The sequence below is a fragment of the Anoplopoma fimbria genome, chromosome 13 (assembly GCF_027596085.1).
Source record: "Anoplopoma fimbria isolate UVic2021 breed Golden Eagle Sablefish chromosome 13, Afim_UVic_2022, whole genome shotgun sequence".
Taxonomy (NCBI): Eukaryota; Metazoa; Chordata; class Actinopteri; order Perciformes; family Anoplopomatidae; genus Anoplopoma; species Anoplopoma fimbria.
In genome coordinates, this window is record NC_072461.1 from 16,824,030 (window position 1) to 16,846,374 (window position 22,345).

The 22,345-nt window shown below is 41.5% G+C and overlaps 1 protein-coding gene across 1 annotated transcript in view; it reads right to left on the bottom strand.

Moving 5' to 3' along the window:
- The window catches only part of dtx1 (deltex 1, E3 ubiquitin ligase), a 37,920-nt gene that overhangs the window by 13,807 nt on the left and 1,768 nt on the right, over window positions 1-22,345 (bottom strand). Inside the window, exon 2 of the mRNA XM_054610214.1 lies at window positions 1,499-2,246. Within this exon, the coding sequence (XP_054466189.1) occupies window positions 1,499-2,246 (748 nt within the window). The remainder of the gene's footprint in view (window positions 1-1,498; window positions 2,247-22,345) is intronic.

Here is a 22,345-nt window from a genome sequence, read left to right on the forward strand (position 1 = left end):
CACCCGGCACCAGTTACATTAGGGTGTGGGTGTGTGAGAAACAGATCAGTGTTTTTACATTCTGAGTGGGTTCCTCTGTTATCAGTCTGTAGCATGCTTGTGGGAATCTGCGAGTGAATACACATTGCAGTCTGTGTGTGTGTGTGTGTGTGTGTGTGTGTGTGTGTGTGTGTGTGTGTGTGTGTGTGTGTGTGTGTGTGTGTGTGTGTGTGTGTTTGTGTGAGCTCTCATGTCCTGCTGTGTGTATGTTAACCACAATCATCCTGTATGTCGAGCCACTCGCCTGGGAACCAACACACTCCAACTCACCTCCTGTCTTCCTCTCTCTCTCGCTCACGCTTTCTCTGTCTCCGCAAAAAACCTTTTGTGCTGCGAGGTGAAAGAGTCACATTTCACCCACAACTCCACGCTCATCTGAGCTTTCACTGAATTCTTAAACTACGGAAGAAATGTCCCTAAATATGTCATTCCGTGCTTGTTTCTCCATCACATGACGCTTCCCACCTGCTTGCTGTATAAAATAAGGTCATGGCCCGAGCAAAACCCATATACGTTTCCTTTCAGTGACACAGAAATAGGCCACAGAAAGTGACAGTATGTGTGCCTGGTTAAAGGACGGTATTATTCAAACATGCAGTAAGTATGTCTCTCCCCATGAGTGGTACGAACAAAGTGGAATCAAATTAGATCAGGAGAGGGTTTATTTTAGTAAAAGAAAGCAGGATAAGGGACTGAAGTATCGGTTACAACGCTACACACACTTCTTTTCCTCGGCTCCTTTCGCTGAATCGCTCTGAGGTCAGAGCGCTCAGCTGAAGTTCCCATTTTTCCTTGATCCATTATTCATTCTTCCCCAGTGGAGCTCTGCCTCCATGGCAAATAGCTTTCCACAGCTACACCAGAGCCCGCTTCACATGCCTCACCATGGATACACACATACGCACCATAAAACAAAGACGCGGTTACCCTCACACACTCACACACACACAAAGATCCAGATACTCCAAATGCAACGTCAGATTTTTCTGATCCAATGACATAAAAACCCTGGCGTAGAGTCATAGTTACAAATTAGTTCAAAGCAGAGGCGACAGAATAATCCAGAAGAGCTGCAGTATTTCACGCCTTTCAGGGCCAACATAAGCTCATTATGGAGCAGTTACCATGGCAGACCACATATGAAAGAGAAGCGTTCTTTGCCAGTGAGATCAGCTGGTCCCAAGGCTTTCTCTGAAGATCAATTGATCAGCATGTTAATGTGACTAGTCATAAATCAGCAGAGAGATTGAAAGAGAGGGGTGGAGAAAGACTGAAAATGACAGCAAAATACACCACACACATTCAGGCTGAAGCATTGTTAATCAGACAAGCAGACGTATAAATTGTTTGTTTGCTTATATGTTCCAATTGCCTCAGCTGAACTGTAAATCCAACAGAAGGCGAGCAATATGCAAACGCTATAACAAGTATTAATGATTGTGTTTGCAGACATCATTACCCTGGTGGGATGGCTCCTCTGGCAGTGCCCATGGAAATGCGCTGGGTGCCCGGCCGGTTCAGGTTGTTTTGTCCGTTGATGGTGAGAGCGTGGTGGCCATGGGCGGATGAAAGAGATGGCATCACGGGAGAACAGGGGAAGTTGGCAGAGGACAACGGCAACTGCACCTGTTCAGCTTTGGCTTGCCCACCTCCCATACTTATGTTAATGTTGTTGGGACCGGAGGAGGCGGATGTCGGCGACCAGAGGGAGGTTCCAGCAAAGGTGTTGCTCTGCCGCACTACAGCGAGGGTTCCTGTAGCGCCCGGGTTACCTGCTGTCCCTCCGTAGTGCTTCCGCCGCTGGGAGGCCAGAATAGCATTAGAGGCGGCTCTCGTACTGTTGACCAGGATGCATTGCTGGCAGGAGCAGGGCTGGCCGGAGCTGGCTCCCACGGGCCACGACTGAGACTTGGGGATGGAACCCATAATGAGCGGGTAGGCCAAGTCCATGCGTCTCCGCAGCCGTCGCTTGCGCTGGCTCTGCCGGTTGGTCTGACACATGCTGTTGAAGTCGATGAGGTAGCAGAAGCCCAGGGAGGTCAGGTCAAGCCAGGGGTGCTGCTTCTCGTAGGCGTTCTGGATGGTCACACAGATCTCCATGTCATACGGTGTCCACGAGCCGTTGTCGTTCTCCCACTCCCACACCACGCCTTTCCCCGGAGCCGATGACGGCTCGTAAAAGTTCCTCTGCACTGGTCTCATGGTGCCTAAGAGCAAAGGACAGACGAGAGGGGGAATGTTAGTACAACCACAAAAAAAACATTGGTTATGGAGGGAGTAAAGAAAAACTGAAAAAACAGGTCAATAATGATAAATGTGCAGAAGAATAAACATCATTGCGTTATTTATGTTCAGATTTTCTGTGTTCTGCATCTTTGACATCACTGGTGACAGAAAAGATTCAGGTCAATTAACTGATTTGTCCATAGAAAATTGGTTCTCATTTTGAAAGCTGCTTAAATGTTCATTAAAAGTGTCATTAAAAGTTTACTCCAGCAATTTATTTTGGATCTTCTTCAGTTGCGGCACTTATAAGAGACAGATTAAAAAAAGGAATGGACATTTTTAATATGCATTGTGGGTCAAGCTCCAAAAATGTAAATATGTTAATGCTACTGGATAGCGTCTTTCATTAGACCTCCCCTCCTTCCCAAACCTCATCAAAAGAGCGTGTTGAGACAACAACTTGACCAACTGATGAAGATGAGGTGTAACACATATCTCCCTGAGGGAATGTGGTTGCAAACTGTAGCATTAAGTTGTTGGCTCAAGATACAAAGATAAATTGTAAAATGCTGGGGTGCACATGCCAGTCAAATCCCTAACATCGAGAATATCTGACTGTGTATTAAACTGCATGCTTGGGCTTTGAGGGATCTAAACATCATACCCACAATCCCTTGCTGCCTCTTTCTGCAGTCTACTCTTCTGTATGGCGACAGGAAGGAAGGGGAAGCCTAGCCAGTAGCATTGTACCTCTGTTGATGGCCACTCAACTCCCACCTCCATTATAACACAATTACTGTAGTCCCATGGGAAATCCGGAACACCTTAGCCAATCCATCTCCCCGCTGCACGTCGGCATGGGTACCTTCCCCCAACTAATTTAACGGGTAAATGCACACTCCACTGCCAGGGAGGACCAGGGTGATAATGGAGGGATGGGAGTGCGTGCAAAGGATGAATGGATGTGGGAATGAGTCGAGCGGTTGGTGGGCAGCGGTAACCCTTCATCCAGCAGCCTGGTGCTGGCTCCGGAGAATAATATGCATCAGCAGAATCCGCCACTCTGACCTTGAGTCTCTGCTGCAGACTGCTGCTAAAGGACTCGGCTTGACGGCTAATTTCATTTGGAGCTGCTGAGAATCACACACACACACACACACACACACACACACACACACACACACACACACACACACACACACACACACACACACACACACACACACACACACACACACACACACACACACACACACACACACACACACACACTGCTCAGTGAGCCAGCTGCCTGTGTCTCTCACGACTTCACTCGGTCATCCATGCACAAATTTTTCTGCCATGCCTGCTCACGGCTTACTATCTTGGTTTTTTGCATTTTCTATGAGGACCACGATGAATATAATAATGATTTCCCTTAATGGATTTGAATAGAATACTCATTGATTTCCTGAAAGTAAGTACAATTCTCTGTACTTTTAGCATAGTGGTGGAAGACTTGCCACATGAATCGCTGCCGCTCCTGAGGGACGCATTAGGTTCGACACTTTCAACACGGCTGCGTGTTGCTGGCCACGATCAATAATGGCAAAGCTCGACACAGTCTTGCTCAGTCGTAAAGTTTAACACAAGCTTCATAAAAGTTTGAACATGTGGAGATGTGTTATTCCCAGGAATCAACTTAAACATCTTTGTACAAACAACTTGTGTGAGGAGAGATGAACAGTATCTCTCTTTGAAAGCCTATTAGTACTGGTAATTGTTCATGAGAGCTCAGATGGAGAGTGATGCATGAAATGTGCTCAGCTGAAAGATTTGCTATAAACAGTTGAGTGGGCTCGGAGGGATGGTTGTTCGGCAGTCAGATTTTTTCACCGTAGTTAAAGTGAGGCAAGGACAGAGCTTTGCTCAGCATTCACAGTTTGTGACTCTCATGTATTACCATCATGTTTGAGGCACAGAACTAAGCACCCAGTTTACCCAAAAAATTAAAAAAAAAAAAAAAAAAAACCTAAAAGATAATTTTACAGCACTTACTGCTGCTCTGAAAGTATTTCCAAAATCCTCAAACACTCCTGTAACCATCTGGATAAAAAAAAACATCTGTTGCACAATAACCCCAAAAAAAATTGGAACCAGTTTCTCAAGCTTTTCAAAATCCATGAACATTTTTCAGAAAATCTGATTCTTTCACCTGCAGTGTAATACATGCAAAGCACAAACTGGGCCTATCACAGACCGTGATGTTAATGTATCTTGGAATATGATAATTTAAGTTTAGTACAACTTATTACAATAGTTTTGCACATCATTTCTATCAGTTATATCTTCCAACTAACTAAAACAATTCCTGAGACCTGGGAACACAAAGACATTGCTAAAATGAAGTCCGACGATCAGACAGGTCAGACAAAGGACAACACCATTGTTACCAATTGGCCAAAACTTTTAAAAATAAAATCAAACAACCTCGAGTTATTCTTTAAATATTTGCTTTTTATGCAGGGACTGTACAGGTCGCTGAACAGGGACCATGAGAGGAAAAGCAGAGGCCACAACAACACAGGAGTCCTGGGGCCTCACATGGGACGTTTTATTCAAAACATTCTGCCTGAAACCCTGCACATTGCCTCCCATTCTGCTAAAAGGCCAGGACTGAGATGTTAATGTTCTCCCTGTGACCCTTCATGCACTTTTTAGCAGGAAACCAAGCGAGAGTGGCCACTTCCTGTCTGACCCTGTGTGCCTTTGGCTGCCATATTTCCGGCCCTCCCCTCACTTCCCTTGTCCTCTCTCCCACCATGTCCTCCAGCTGTCCTTGCCCAACACCAGCGAGGTTCCCCTCGGATGAGCTGTAGCTGTGTGATGTACAGCCCCGTCAGGCCTCGCAGTGGGACTCTAACCCCGCTGTCACACAGGGCCAGGTGGGTTCAGGGTGAGCTTGGCGGCGTTCTCACATCTTAGCTGGGGGGAAAACTACCTGCAGTGTGTTCGCCACATGAAGCAGTGCCAGTCTCTGTCCTTGATAGTTCTGTTTTCCTCTGGAAGTAAAGGAAGGCCTGTCTGTATCACTCTATTAAACGGAAGGACATGCATCATTAAAATGAAACATCCTTGACTGCCCTCGGAGGTCTGCTGGAGGGAGAGATAGCAGTTTGGCAAACTGATGCTTTGTAGTTAATTTTGGTGGATGAATTTATCAGAACTGTTAACCCATGCAGGTAATGCACATATTGTATTTTTTTTTTTTACAGATATACAATACGGCCTGAATATTAGGGATGGGGGGAAAAAAATCGATTCAGTTACGAATCGCAATTCTTGTGTGTGACGATTTTTAATCAGATATTTTGTCTGTAGCCTACTTTTAATTATTTTATTCAAGGCAGAAAAAAACGTTGCCGTTTATAATCCTACAGATTATAATCCTACAGATGGCGCAATGCAATCTATTCGTTCATGATTTCCTTCCGGCTAGAAGCGCAGCTTCACACGTAGTAGCTAGGTAGGAATACAAAGGCTGACATGTTGGACAGCAAACATGTCAGACGTTAGTCCCGAGATTCATGCTGCACCTCAACAGTTTAAATCGCAAACCTGCTAGCAGCAAACAACGAACGCTGGATACATGTTTCAGTAAACTCCCCAGCAGGTCAGAAAAGGCTAATCGCATCACAGAATCAATCTCTCATTTTATATTTATATATCATGTACTATATATCATGTACTATATATCATGTACTATATATATATGTACTATATATATATATATATATATATATATATATATATATATATATATATATATATATGTACTATATATCATGTACTATACAATAATAGGGCACATTTTTATTTATTTTCTCTATTGGCTGCCCTGCAGTCATTAAGTTAATGTTAAGATTTAGGAAGTAAAACTTGAAATAAAACTTGGAAAGCTCTAAGTGAATTTGACTGTGTTGTATTTGAAGGTATGATTCAACTGTATTAATGTAATGTAAATGTAAATGTAAATGTAACTGTTTTCCATGGTCCAGTGTTTTAAAAAAAATAACCAAAAGAAATCGCAAGAAATCGTAATATCGAATCACAATACTTACAGAATCGCAATACCCACAGAATCGCAATACATATCGAATCGCCACCTAAGTATCGTGATAGTATCGTATCGGGAGGTCCCTGCTGATTCCCGTCCCTGCTGAATATGCAATTTAACTTCAAAGTACAACACCAGACTCCTTTTGTGTGTGTTCTACATTGTTGTTATATATCATCATTTGTATCTACTCTTGTATGCTTCGTTTGAATAATCAAATAACTGATAAGAAAATCAAAAGCAAAAATGTGGCATTGACATCGAGGGAGTAAAACTGCTTCCCTCCACACAGTGAGCAGTAAATCCTATCTAAATCTGTTACTGAGATTATTGATGTGCGTGTTCCTCTCGCATTAACACCTCTGTGGTCACACAGGAAAGTGTGATGGAAAGACCCTTAATGGAAAGTGTCAGTGACATGCACCACCTGATGTGTGTCCACAGGTAATGCCTGGACAGCTGCTGCAAAATGTATGAGATTCAGGGCCTCGTTGTCACAGAAACACTAAAGGTTTGTTGTCATGGAAGCCATCCCTCGGGCTGGGAGTAGTGAGAGGAGGACAGAGTGGGGAGGTGGATTGCCTGTATCCGAACGTTCCTACTATTCCTTTCCCTGAGCACAGCGCCATCAGAGTCAACGCTTACTCCGCTCGCTCATCTCATCTGCTGCTGACGCCAGCTTTCCCCCTCGCTCTCCACAGTCTCTCCTGGCTCCTCACCAGCTCTGTGTCCCTGAGCCATTCTTCACATTTTCCACTCTGTCACTCATTGGACCCCATCCCGCTCTCACACAATGCCCAACACTTGGACAGAGAGCAGAGTTCTGCGTCATTGAATTAGGGCCCACATCACCTTGTAGTTGATGCTCGTCCCTGCGCTGCCGCCGTGGGAGGAGCGGCAGACGAGAAGCGACCGGATCAAGCTCTATAATATATCCTTATAATTGGCAAGCCTCATCAATTTCCCCGGGGCAGTGTTGAACCTATTAAAACATAGTGCTGCATTTTTCTTTTTAACTACAGAAGGAGCGAGGCCAGTAACAGGTCCAGCAACATATGGCTCAATGCTGTCTGAAGGGTATTTAAAGCCTTTTAATCTTTGGTCTCAGCTGGAGAACAGGCAGACCTTTGACAGAGAAGAGACCCTGCCTATTCAGATCAGAAAAAAATCTATCCACCAGTAGTGAAAAATACCCACAGCAGAAGTAAGGAGTCCAAGTTGACAGAATCAGATTGTTTTGTTTTGTCCACCAACAGTCCAAAAGACCCAAACTATTCAATTTAAAATGATACAAAACAGAGAAGAGCAGCAAATCCTCAGATATTAGAAACTTGAACAGGAGAATATTTAGCCTTGTTGGTTAATAAATGACTTACGGGAAATAATTATTCAAACCCTAAAACCTACAACTGATTAAAGGAGCACTCTATCAATTCTACACTTCAAGTTCAGAATAAGTCAGGATATCTCAAGCTCTGCTGCTTCAATTTTGCCAATTTTTGCAGAATATATCTCTTATAGGTGCCACATCTCTATGGATCTGCAATAATAAAATCCCTTCCACACTACTCTAAACACTTCATTCTGGTTGCATACAGTATTTTGTATTTCTGCATTTATTTTTGTTACTTACAGATAATTATACCAAGAGATGACATTAGGTATGTTTGCAGGAAAGCTGCAATGCACACTCACTGTAAGAGCAGTTTTGATTTAAATCTCCAGCAGCTTAAATTTGAAGCGATGAGTGAGGTGAAACGACAGAAAATGTAAGGGCTTCTTTCAAGACTCATCACAGCAGAGACAGGAACATAAATTCCTACTAGAGTTCTAGCCACAGAGATGCAGCCACAGCTTGTTGCATGTGTGAAACACAACTCCCTTTTTAGTGGCTTTTTGTTATTTGAACAAGGCACAGTATGCCAACACATTGTTCTCACCCTACTCTCACTTTACCAGAAAACCTTTTATATTGTTTGTTATGTTGTCACCGAACCCTCTCAATTACATAAAGCAGACTAAATGCCCGTTGAAAATAATACTGGGAAGCATAGAAAATTGCCACTGCGACGACATAAGTAAAGGAGAAAGTTTACAACTAAAATACATACGTACATCAAAAATGTAATAATAGTAACTTTGTCCAGACTGAAATATCTCAACAACTACTGATGGATTATAGCCTGACCAATACTGATATCAATCATAGATTGTATATAAAAGGTGGACTCAGTCGTAGTGAAGTCACTCATAGGTTTGTGGACTGCCATTTAGAAGCATCTAGTTTGGCATATTGGCAGTCACCATCTTTGATTTTAGCTGTTTTGTTTTTTTCCAACCAAACTCTAAATAGGGCCATAATTTACTAAATGAACATCATACAGTATGGAGGTGGACTTGAAGCTAGTGATTGAGACCATAAACTCATGTTCACATGATTGTGATGTTATTTTAAATTGTGGAAAAGATTCAAACTGAACATTTTACAGTATAAAAAAATCAACTCGTATGGCCTCTCTGGTGGACAAAGAACGTAGAAGAGACCTTATTTTTAAATGACCGCAAACCAATAACCATATGCTAACATGCTGAACTAAGATGGTGAGTATGGTAAACGTTACACCTGTTAAACATAAGCATTCTTGCCCTGTAATGAGAGTAATGTGAGTATGTTAGCATGCTGACATTAGTATTTAGCTCAACCACCACTGTGTCTAAGTACAGCCTCACATAGTCCCTAGCTAGACTGTAGATTTGTTCAGCTCTTTGTGGAAAAACTACCCTCTCATTTGTATGGCCAACCTTTGCTGCTGGCCGATCAAATATCTGCAGGCACACATTCCTTGTGGATTTCTTTGAAATGGGAACATTGTGTTGAACATTAGCCCTGACTTTCCAGAGTTGTACAATCCTGTGTGTGAGTATTACACAATATTGTGCAATTTTATGGCAAATGATAAGCCTTTAAGCGTGTTTCAAATTAACCTGTTACTCAAACTTAACTACCTGGATTCGATTTCATTGTCTCATTTGTACCTTAAACAAGATATCAATCAGCCCTCTGCTCTGTTGTAGAAGAAGCCATCTTGGCTAGACCTCCTCCCCAGCTTCATAACACCATAATTACAGCCTCCAAATGAAGCCCTCCTCTGTCAAAACATGATTTTGCACACATATTTCAGATTTGTCAGTCAGCAAAAGTATTTCTTCATTTCATTTAATAGTTTATCAACTTTTGTTCAAACAAAAGACCTACAAAGCAGCAAAGCTTCAACGCAGGCACAGACCATGAACTGTAATCAATACAGCCCTCATAATGCCCTACACATGAATAGTGAACACATGATAAATATGCTAATAAATTCTACAGTATGGGGGAAATAAAATAATTGAAGCTCGTTTGATGTTTTCACATAAACCCCAGAGCAAAGCTTGAAATAAGGACTTTCATCTCCCCGAAAGGCCTTCACAAACAATACAACCAAGCTGACTATTAGAGATGATGAAGAGACAGAATACTGCAGAGAGGTTAAAAATGCATCACAGACTGAGAGAAAACATCTGGCTCAAAAGAAGATTTGATGCTACAGCATATGAAGATGATAAGAGGTGAACTTTTCATTTAACTCTTGTATCACTGAAGCTTAAGATGTTAAAAATGTCCTGCTCAAAAGGCGTTGTCATACCTGTACATCAAAGTCTGAGAGATCTGTAAGAGCATTATCTGCTCATTAACGAATACCCGGAGATCAGAGACCATAATAATGAGGATGACAGTCTGGCATTAAGCTGGTTTAACAGCATTATACGTTACAATATCCCAGCTCCCCTGCTCCTCTCTCACAAAATCACACATTAAAGCTCATATTCTTTACTGCGATGACACTTTCATTTTCCCAGAATGCAGTTCTTTATAATGAGCTATGCTTGTGAAAAGCGATTCGGATTCCTTTAAGCGTCCTCGTCCTCTTTGTCGGCAAACGTGATGGATGAACAAAAAGCGGGGGAGCTGCCGCTGGTCGGGAGGCAGGGGGAGACACTGATGAAGGAGAGAGGAAGGGAGGGTGGAGAAGGAAAGGAAAGGAAGGCGGAGAGAAAGAAAGAGAAAAGATGATTGGAAAAGAGGAGAGACAGGGGAAAAGTACGAATAGATAGGGGGTGGATAGTGAAGAAGGAGAAGGGCCAGGGAACGGGGAGGAGGGAGGGAAAAAAAAGAGGAAATGTTACGCGAGAAAGGAGGGAGGGAGTAGATACAGAAGCAAGCATGTGATGAGTGGAGGTTTTCTGCCAAATAACAATAAAAAAGACGATGTCTCACTTCTGCCTGAGCTTAGAAAGTGAACACTGCAGTAAAACAGTCCCCGCTAATACAGTTTTGCTGCCAGCAAGACAAAGTGGTGAGGAAAAGTGGCTTAACTCCCACTGCAACCGTCCTCATCCTCAGCCCCTTCAACTCTCCAAACTCTCCCACAGCACGGCCCGGGGAGCTGGCCAGTTACTGTGCACTTGTGCAGAGTTTGCAGTTACTTGTGTAACAAAAAAAAAAAAAAAAAGAGTGGATAAAAAAACAAAAAAAAAAAACTTGAGAAAATTAAGTCATAGTCCTGTCCACCTGCCAGCTCCTGTACTGCAGTGAAGCAGCAGACCCTGAAACAACCTTCTGACACTGTGGATGTCGTGACCGTCCTCAGCTGAGGAGCTTCAGCTCTGCCAAGGATGCTTTCTGACTCACTTTGTGTGTACAATCAGTCCATGTGACAGTGTGTGAGAACACCAAAAGTGGAACACGCTGAAGAGGTAAGCGTGCCCATGTGAGCTCCATTTCACACCACTTCAACCTCATCACGTCCAGCAGGAACCTCGTTAGCGTGTCAGCACCCCGCCGTGTTGTCACCAGGGCAAGGTAGTGGGAGGTACGGCCCCAGGCAGGGTTATTACACACACACACACACACACACACACACACACACACACACACACACACACACACACACACACACACACACACACACACACACACACACACACACACACACACACACACACACACACACACACACACACACACACACACCTGCGGCTTTGGCCACACATGACACAGGCCAGCACTGCCAAGGAGCAGTGTCAGGGTTACAGTGAAACAGGTTTCTTGTTAGCAGTGAGGAGTCACTCCACACATGTTCATTTTTTAAGTAAAAACAGTCGATCTGGCTTGCAATCTGACAAAATTGAAAACAGTGCTTATATTGGTAGATGCAACTTTTGCCAACATATCAACGTCTCCTTCTTAGGTATGACATTTGCCTGCTTCTCCCGTGTGCACTTCAGAGGCTTTTTATTTTATCGCAACATTTCCTCCCATCCCGCCAGCTGCCAGCTGATGACTTCTTATGGCTGGGTGCTACAGAGTTTTCTTATTCTGGCATCAGTCCAATTTGAACACAGTGCTGCCAAATAATACTGCACTACATATTTAAAAAATTGAAAGCCTATTACATGCACCAAATCAACAATTTGAATCAAGATGTTGTACCAAACATGCCAAAATAATATTTCTAATATAAAAAGTCTAAATACATTTTGTATGTAAATATTGGGTACCACTTTGATGAAGAATGTTGCGTGAACCAATGATTTTATGATCGTTTTTATTATACATTACAGTAAGCAGAATTCAGTTGATATAAGTCAGATGAAACAATGAAGGTAAGGTTTCTATGGCCTGTTTACTATGCTATAATTACTGCAGAGAGACTTTAACAAATTTTTCTATTTACCGTACTGGTTTTCCTGCCGTGATACTGTCAGCTGCCATTCTTCAGCTTTGTTATTATTTTATCAAAATGTGGAAATCTGAAGAGTTAAGTTCAGGGTTTGGATTGTTTTCATTTGGACATCATTTTCAGGTTCTGTTTCTTCTTTCTGTTTAATCTTTTACTTTCCAGAGCCCAGTATTATTATGTCATATTAAGCGTTGACTAAAAGTAACCATCATCCAATTCAATATTGCTGAAAAATGTTCTATGCGAAAAATATAACATTTCCCAGATTCTTTCAACATTTAGTTTTCAGTTTTTGCAAGTAGACAGCATAGTGTTGTTTAGTCTGCTTGACTTTTTTTTCACAAAGCTGGATAATGAAACGGGTAGATTTTGAACAGCTTGTCGATCCACTTAAAAGTGATTGTGATTTATGTGTATGTTTGCCATAACGTGACAGGTATCAACATCGGAATGTATAAAATATTGATATAAATATGTGAAATAAATGTGATGTCAATATTAATATTCTGATGTTTACCAATAATTCCCAACACATCACTTAGCTGTACAGCTGACCTTGCACCACCGACAGCATCGCTCCTGCAAGAAAAAGAGTCACACACACACACACACACACACACATACAAACCCACAGCCCATCATGGCGCAGTATTCATCTGTGGCAACACAATATCTCATGTCAGCCGTCACACCAGCCTGACAGACTGTACATCAGTGAAAACAGTTTGCCTGCTCAGTGGAAAGCTGATTAATGGCCGTACCACGTCCCAGGAGACTTTGAAGAATAGCTCATGCGGTTCGTCGTGAAATGACCTCTGCCACACATGTACATGCAACGTAACGGCTACATGACTTGGTCGTGAATCAATTGCACTCAATGAACTGTATGTGTAATACCCCGTCCATGAACAAAAAACAAATTTATCAAATGCCAGCAGCATAAGGTCAGATTCTATAAAGAGGAAGTTTCTGCACGATTATCTCATCTCTTATTCTGCATCCGACGTCATTCATTTCTGACTCACTACCATAGAACCTGTAGGTGGTTGTGTGGATATTCTATCTACACAAAATGTGTGTTTTAGATCTTAAAAAGCCTGCAGAAAAAAAAAATCTGTTTTATTGTTAAGTCATTCGTATTGGTGTTTTGAACTATATAAATAAAGTTTATTATGATTATTATTATTATTATTAAACAAAAATACCCAGAAATATAAAAAGAAAAATAGTAATTTCTACCAAATGACATAACATCAAGGCTGCTCGGAGGCACCTAGAGAGAAAAGCTGCTCAGAATATTACATTTGACAAATAAAAGGAGTCTGACTCATTGAGATGAACAGCATGCAGCAAATGAGTTTGCTGAGACAGGCTTTTATAACCCACTTCATGGCTGTCAGACACAGTCAGGTCTTATCAGAGGAAACGTCTGGCTACATTACAGTAAATTGTCTCTCTGCCAGACCACACTGGTCAGCTTTGATCAGCAGTAAAGTGGACACAGTGTGAGAAAGGTCAAGGGGCATCAGACCAAAGTAATGTTTTATCCATAACGAACACAACTTCTCCTTAAGTATGTTCTACTTTCCAAATGAGTTTTTCCATTATTAGGCCCAGACCTTTTCCCTGCTGAATCACAAGTGTAATCACAACTCCTCCTTGTCATACCTTAAAAAAGAAAGCAGAGGCATTCATCTTTTTGGTATAAAAAGCTCATCTTAATAGCCCAATTATTTTTTTACTACTTTATTTGTCTGATGTGCACTTTTCCTATATTTGACTATTAAGAGGAGCAGAGAATATTCAGGGAACAAACTTTTGCTTGTCGAAGCCAAATGTCAGGGGCTGGAATAAAACCAAGGTCATGTCCTCGTTGGAAAGTTGCAGTTGGATCGCTAAAAGCTTTTATCGAGTTGAAAGCCTGAACACAGGTCTGATGGGCTTTACAGAGGTGTAACGGCGGTACATTGACTTTGAGGGTCAAAGCCTGTATAGAAACTTCTATTTTTCAAATCCACTTTTCAGAGGTCATCCGTTCTGTTGCAATGAAGAGAGATGAAAGAGAGCTGCTGAAATATGAATATTGTTATTGTAAACCATGTATTGAGGGTAGAGCCCTTCTTTTTGTCAGTCTCATATTATATCAGTATGAAAGGTTGTTTACGGTGAAGAATCAGTTCAAGCGGGTGAATTCATGCTCTCGAGGCTCCAATAGCTGCAAGAAACATACATAATGTATATGAATCTATGGTGAATAAATCTTTCATAATTTCCTGTGAAAGCTTAATTACACCAGAACAGACAAGGGTCAACTTTGAAATTCAATGTATGTTGCACTCATAGGGAGGGATTATTAGGCTTAAAGTGTTACACAACCCAGAAGACACACGCTAAGAGCTACCTCAAAGATCTGAAGATCAGCTGGAGGCAGTGGATTAAACCGTATTTTGGAGAAACAATCACAGTTTGGAGCATATTGATCATAGAACTGGAAAGCAGAGAAAAAGAGTATGCTGCAATAGTAGTAGTAGTAGTAAGAGAAGTTTAAGTATTGTAACTTATTGTGTTAAATGTGGCCACTACTGGAATCCACTGTCAACCTTTCAACCCCCTCCATTCAAAAATGTGTTTCGCTTATTGTTACTCACTGACTGTTGTTAACGCTAATGTTTTAGCTTCAAAGTGCAGAATTATGTGGGTGCAGAATTTGTTTTAGGGGTAGATGAAATTTTAAGATTTTTTAACAAGGTAATAAACTTTTTTGAACTTTTGTATTTCTTTTTTGCAAAAACACAGATCCTTTCTTAGCCCCTTTTTGTTTATGATCAACTATATGCATCATTTTCCATATTAAGTGAAATTCTCATGAAAAGGACTGAGTTAATAGATCAGTTCATATTATGAGTCAGCATCTAGTCTGACAGCGATATCCTGTCTCCCACATGACAGCAGCTATTACACAAAGCAAATAGACAAGACAAACCAGCAACTGATGACGACAGACTGTGGCCAAGACACAAACTGTCCTTCCCCATTGCCTTTCAAGCTTTTATTGAAATGTAGCACAGGTCTTCAGTGGGAAATCTTCACCTAGCCAAGTGTTCGGATACATTTTCCCCTTTAAAACAACATTTTTATTACTGTAGTGTTTCCTTTTACTAAAACAAACTACTGTGCTCCACTGGGGAGCAACTGCTTACTGGTATCAGAGGACATTTTGACTGCGCCACAGATGAAGTTTATCTTTTTTGAGGTAATGACGGGTAGGTAACTTTATTTACCTAATGTGTATGTAGTTCATTCCATAGTGTGCTTTTCCCTTTTTCTACTACAATTTTTTATTGTTTAGCATTTTTCGGGAATAAGATCTCTGCTCTAAGAAACAAGTGTGACAGGCTTTTTTTATTTATTAGTTCAGATTTCCCTGTGAAGCGTAAACAATTAGCCTTAAACAAGTACATTTTAACACATTTAAATACATTATTGTGGTGACCTTTATCACTTTATATTAACAAATGTCTTTCTGACTGAATGCATCCATATAAAGGACAGAACAGAGTAGAAGCAATTACCATTGATAGAAATTCACCTTGAGGCACCAGTGATATAAATCCCAAGAGAGTTCGGAGCTCTCATTAATAATGAAATATCTGAAAAAGTGACGGTGTATGAGCAGGAGCAACAGTGGAGGTTGTTGAGGCCTCTGCCAGGAGCGCCTGGTAAAAATGATTCACCTCACAGGCTACTGCAGGACGTTCCTCATGCTGACCAGTCACAGGACTTGGACTCTCACAATGAACCAAGATTTAGAAGCACTTACAGGCGACACGGAGAAAGGAGGAGAGGAGGGTGAGAGAAAAAAGACTCCCATTGTTGTTGTATGGCTGAAAAGTAGGAGTGTGAGGGACTATGAACCCGTTTTGTCCATGCTTGTGTCGTAGTAATTCCTTCCTCCTCTCATTTCCATTAGACTCAACAACGGTGACTGTGCATTCAGAACGCGTGCAACTCTTAACAAAAACAGAGTTTAAACAATTGCAACCAACCATGAGCATTATTACATGTTGCTTTATCACTATTGACACTACAGCTGCAGTTTGTTTTAGACCATTAACTGAATTACAGTACAATTAAAATTAAGGCTGCAACTGATGATTCTATTCATTGTTAGTAATTATTTTTCCAATGAATTGAGTAATTGTTTAAATTTCTATCTGACCTTAAAATGTCAGGAAAAGTGTCCATTACAAGTTCCAAGAGCAAAAGGTTTAGACATCAAATGACATCTTTTGTCCAACTAACAGTCCAAAACCCCAAAATATTCAGTACACAATGATTGAATAACTCCCAATTATTCACATCTGAGGTGGAACAAGTGAATGGTTGCAAGTTTTGCTTGAAATGATTTAATCTGAAATTGTTGTTGATCAGATTTTTTGTTGAGCATCTAATCATTTCAGCACTAACAGATATGTTTGAAGACTTCTACAAAGGTCTGCAGCAATGCTAGTGGCTGCACTTAGGCAGTGCTTTAAGCTAAATGCTAATGTAGGCATGCAAACATACTAACAATGACAATGCTGACATGCTGATGTGCAGGTATAATGTTAATCATCTTAGTGTTAGCATTCTAACATTTGCTAATAACGACTAAATACAAAGCACAGCTGAGGCTGATGGGAACTTCATTAGTTGTGTATGTATACTTGTTTTGGACAAACAATAGAACTAGATGCAAAGTCAGGGGGTCACTATCCCCAAAGCCATCACTCCAGCGTGCCTAAAAAAAAAAATTAATTATTGAGGATACATGTCTGTACATATAATATTTCAGTTATTGTGGATTTTCTTTTACTGTTTTTTATTGCTTATTTATAATTCTTGTTTTTTTATTTCATTTTATCTTGTTTTTCTTTTACTATGTCTCATTTTTTGCACTATACTCTATGCTGCTGTAATCCTGTAAATTTCCCCGCTGCGGGACTAATAAAGGATTATCTTATCTTATATCAAAGTTTGCATGTTAGCGTGCCTCAGTAGTCCTTCGAACTAAAAATGTAATTTTCTACGTCGTGCTTTGTGTGTATAATATGTTAATAATATGTATGCTTTTGAGAAAGACATCCCAGTTAAAGCTTTAGCAATTTGTCATGCTGCTGCTGCGCTAAAGTGGGCTAAGGGTGCATTTTTTTGCCAAATGAGTGAAAATGCTGAGACCAAAACAAGAAGTCCAGCACTGTGTTTCTGAGATTCACCGAGAATGATCAAGGGAAATCTGAGCTTGGCTTTCTGCAACCTCTGGCAGCTCGAATTGAGTAAGTGCAGCTCTGGTCCCAGTCAAATGAGGCTTTCTGTCAATTTTGACCATACACTCTGGTAGATCAAAGACGCCTAATTTGTTACAGCATCCAGCATCATAGACAGTAAGAGATTTAAGGATATGGAGGATAGTTTACCCAGTTTAGGGATGATGCCTCATCCCTATTCTTGCAGCGGCAGGCTGATCGGCTGAGGCAGACGACAGCCTACGATCTGTCCGACCTCCCAGACCGGCCTGATAAGCAAGCAGCAGAGAGAGCAGCTTTGAAGCTGATAAAAGAGTACGATATGCACTTTAGAAGTTAAAAGTGGTGACTCGCTGGATCAGAAGTTAAAAGGAGATGTGGAGAGAGGCTTCTGCTACCGACGCTGGAGGCTGCAAGAAGCTGCTCATCACTGAAACGCAATAAGGACACCAAAGCACTACAACCCTGGCAACAAAGTGGCTCTGAAGAGGGTTACGATAAGATAAGATAAGATAATCCTTTATTAGTCCCGCAGCGGGGAAATTTGCAATTACATCCTGACTTTAAAAGGAAGAAACAAAGTATTTAATAAGTGTTGAAATAATTATTTGATCAATTTCTGCACATAACATCAATTCCCAAAACTGTTCATTTATCAAGAAAAATAGCCAAACATTTGCTCTTACAAGCTTCTAAAATGTGAAGATTTGCTCCTTTTGTGGTTTTTAATATACTGTAAATTGAAGATCTTTGGGTTTCAGAATGTTGTTAGAACAAAACATGTGATTTCAAGACATTAGATAGGCTCTAGGAACTTAAGATGGAAATGTTTCACTTCTTTCTCACTGACTAAAATCTAAAAATCAAAAGAAAAGATTGATAGCTTGAACAATGCTTATTTAGGCCTAAAACAAATACTATTTTCACAATTTTTTTTTTAGGCCTAAATGAGTAGAAGGGACTTTTAAAAATGGGTTATTTTGCTGCTGCTTGCCTAAGTCTTTGTTTGAGTAACATTAGAATAATGTGCTTCACAACTTTAGAAATGATTTCCTACATTTTGTGTCAGTATAAACAAAGAATCTAGTGTAATATTTCTTGTGTTGGCTGCCGACTATGAAGCTTACTTTAGACTCTGTTAGCTCGGACAGACATCTGCTTCTGTCCTTAATATTCTATTGAGAAAATACCAATAGTCAGATCATTTTATGGCCCGAATAATTTTAGATTCCAAAAATCACACGTTGAGGCACTGGGTGGGAGACTTCACAGCAACGAGACCAAAGCTGCATGTGTGGGAGAGTGAAAGTGCAGGGGAATGTGCACGGCCGAGGGTCTTTTCAGTGTCATTATCCCTCCCTCCACCCTGACTGTCACTTTCCATCAGGAAAACGCTCCACCTCTCCCTCAGTTCCCCTTCTCTCCTCACCTCTGTCAACTCCCCCCCCCTCCCTCCCTCTCTACAGCTCCGCTCCAGTCCCTTTCCTGCCGACATCCAAGTGGAATTCAGCCAGCTTGATGGTGGCTATAATGTTCCCCTGTGTACGGTGACACCTTAGCACCGATGTGGCTAAGCACCGTTTTGATCCTGCTGAAGACCTTCACTGACTAATTACACTAATTACAAAAAGCTCTAGGAGAAAAAGGAATGTACTCATTATAGGTCATGTCTGTTAATCTTTAGTTCACATGACTGAGGATGTGGTCGGGAGGTGACTTGCTGAGAATTTATTGATATCTATATACAGCGTACGGTACACACTACCTCTTTGGATCTACATCAAGTATAATTGCAAACAGCAGTCCTACAATGTCTAAGCCATAGAAGAAAAGTGCTAAATAACTCAATTTGTCAGCAAACATTACCGTGCTGCTGATGGGTGCACATGTGCTCCACTTGTAGACGCATATAAAAGCACCTGGTGCTGTCTCCTTTGTACTAGTGTTTTGTATCTTGACGTTTTTGTTCCTAAGAGCCTTCGGGCTCCACTCTTTGCTCATTCTGCTGTCTTCTGACGCATGTGGGATTTCACAGTCAGAGCTGATGCATACAGTACCTGACCTATAGCACGTACATAGCGGGAATCCTTTTTACAGCTTCCTCCCACAGGCCACCAAAACAGTTCCCACACACATATTTACTACATGCTACACTACTTAAAAGAAGAAAATCTAAAGCACAGCCCTCCTCGGCAATCTGCAGCATTACATATGCTCTGCAAGTTTCCAGGCAGTATCAAAAACCACAACCACAGCTACTGTTGTTTGTCAGTTAACACAAAACAGACATGAGAACAGGACCATCTCTTCTTTGTTTTCTTCTGTTTTTCAATGCAATTAGTCAGGGACGGCTGTTAGCAGAGGGAAATGGGCCAGTCGAGAGGAGGTTCTCACGCCTGTGAAAGCAAAACAAACAAAGCCCTGCTCCGGCAACACAGCAGCCAACAGCCGCTGATAGGGTTATCTCTGCAGTCACACATGGGCCATCTCACAACAGTGAGCACCGAGCAACTGTAATGACCCTTGCTACTTCAGGAACACAAACTGAATAGAATAAGACATAAATTGCACACTACATTCTGTCTCTTTGACTTTAAGTCGAATTGAAATTTTGTTTTGTGAAGAAAAACATAAACGGAACTGTAATGATACTGCAGCTATTTTTTATTTTTTATTTTTGAAACCTTTTTTGGTATTATTTGTTAAAAATATGCTTCAAGCCTGGTGGGTGTTTCCCTTGGCAGCGGTTGACTGACATCTGCGGGCCGGCGTTGCTATGAAATGAAAAGTCAACTTCTGTGGTGCACTACTACACGTAATATCCCTGTATAGCCTATGAACAGCGATCAAAGACATGTTTCGCCTTTTTCAACAGGCCAACATAGTGTTAACAAACATTAATGATTTAAACCTGCACTAAGGGTCAGTAGAACAAGCTGTAATCACTTAACATCCCATATGTGATTCAAATCACAACACAGTAACAAATTGGGTCAGGGAATAACGTAGAAAGCACTTAAATGAAAGACAAAGTCGACCCCCAGCTGATGAATGGCTGGTGTAGCCATTGGAACTAAAGTGATGTTTTGTACCCGCCCACAAAGAAATTCAACCATTGAAAAGCACACTCTCGATTCTGCGATTACAATTTTAGCCAAATCTGTTTACAACACACAAGGATGTACCTCGATTTCTAAAGAAATGTTATTGAGAAAATGATCAGGTTTCTTGCACCTGTACATCGGTAAAGTAATTAATTATGTTAACATCACCTGGTAAGTCATTCTTCCTCTAGTGTGTCTTTTGACTGTTTTAACTGTGCATTTATAATAACTCACTATGGCTTTCGATGTGATTTAGACATATCAAAATGTGTTTCTGTCATTGTGTCATTTGTCAATTTTCTGTAATTTCTCCTTTTTACTGTGAAAAGCACTTTGGTCAAATGTGGGTTTTTTTTTTTTATAAACTGTGTCAAATATATATAAACTGACTTGACTTTACTAACAACAAAAGTCCTCTTGCAGTAATATGACTAAAGCACTATGACAGTAACCAACAAGATATATCTTCATTTAAGTATAATATTCTGTTTTGAATGGTACTGATGTTACATCACTGATTTAGCTATCTGTTATGATACACATTTGCTAGTCTCTCTGCTATTCGCAACCTCTCTATCACAAGAGAAAATCCAGAAGCGTTAAATGCTTAAAAGCTGGGCAGCAGAAGCCATAGCTGCAGTGTGAAATCCATCAAGAGGCACAGGTGTTGGTGTATGATGGAGATGGCAGATAAGCCCATGTGTTTTGCTATGGGAGTGGGTGTAGTGAAAGGGGATCAGTCCACAGCAGTGTTTAGAGGTTCAAACGCCCCTCTGGGGAGAACGGATCGATCCTCTTTGGCTGGCAGCCAATCCTCTCCCTGCCTTCAGCCAGATATTCATCCACACTATATATAAGCCTCTAAGCCTTCAGTCATACTGTATATATAAAGCACTGGGGTTCAGGATTGGCCACAGACTGGTGTTCTTCACCAGTAGCTGTATTATGAACTCCACACCCTGTGTTTTTCAATGCCAACTAAATCCAGATGTGTTTAGGCTGCTGCCCACATAGAGGGCCCCGCCGCATCTCCTGTGGTGCGTGCGTTGTCGTTATGATACTCTGATTAGAGGGAGCCGTGGAGATAAACTATAGCTGCTGTCTCATTAGTCGGAGTAACTCTGCCTGGTTCCCACCCACAGGAGCTCCTCCCAAACCCACAGGGGGAGCAGGGCGCCCCCACACCGCCTGCAGGGACGGGACACAAACACCACAACGGGCAGAGTGCACCATCATCAGCAAACTCACAGAAGTAAAGAAACAAGGACATATAAACACACAGGGGACACCAAGCGCATTCGACTCTCTTTCCAGCTTTTACCCAAAAAAAAAAAAAAAAAAAAAAAAAAAAAAAAAAAAAAAAGCCTCAGAGGACGAGATTACTGGCTCCGAGACAAAATGGGGTTTCCCCACAGGGACACTCCATAAGCCTGCAACAGAACAAGCGGCTATGGGTGACCCTCTGTGCTCCAGATATAGCAAACATCTGATGCGAAACAGATGCATCACAATCCAAGCTAAAACAAACTCACCCGGGCCCTTTGTGTAAGCAGCGTTGCAACAACATCACTACAGCCTGAAAGCTAGGGCCTCATGGGAGCTTGGGTCGATGGCTGTGGCCTGGTAGAGGTTTGCTCATGTTTGGGGACAGGGAAGGAGTGTGCGGAGGAGGAGGAGAAAGGATAAAGAGGAGACAGCGGGTGTACGGGGTTACTGTCCGTTAGGCAATGCTGTGACAGGTTTATCCCAGCCGAGGGGGAAGATATCGCACCAAACGGCACAATGAGGACCGATAAACGTCAGGCCTAGCCC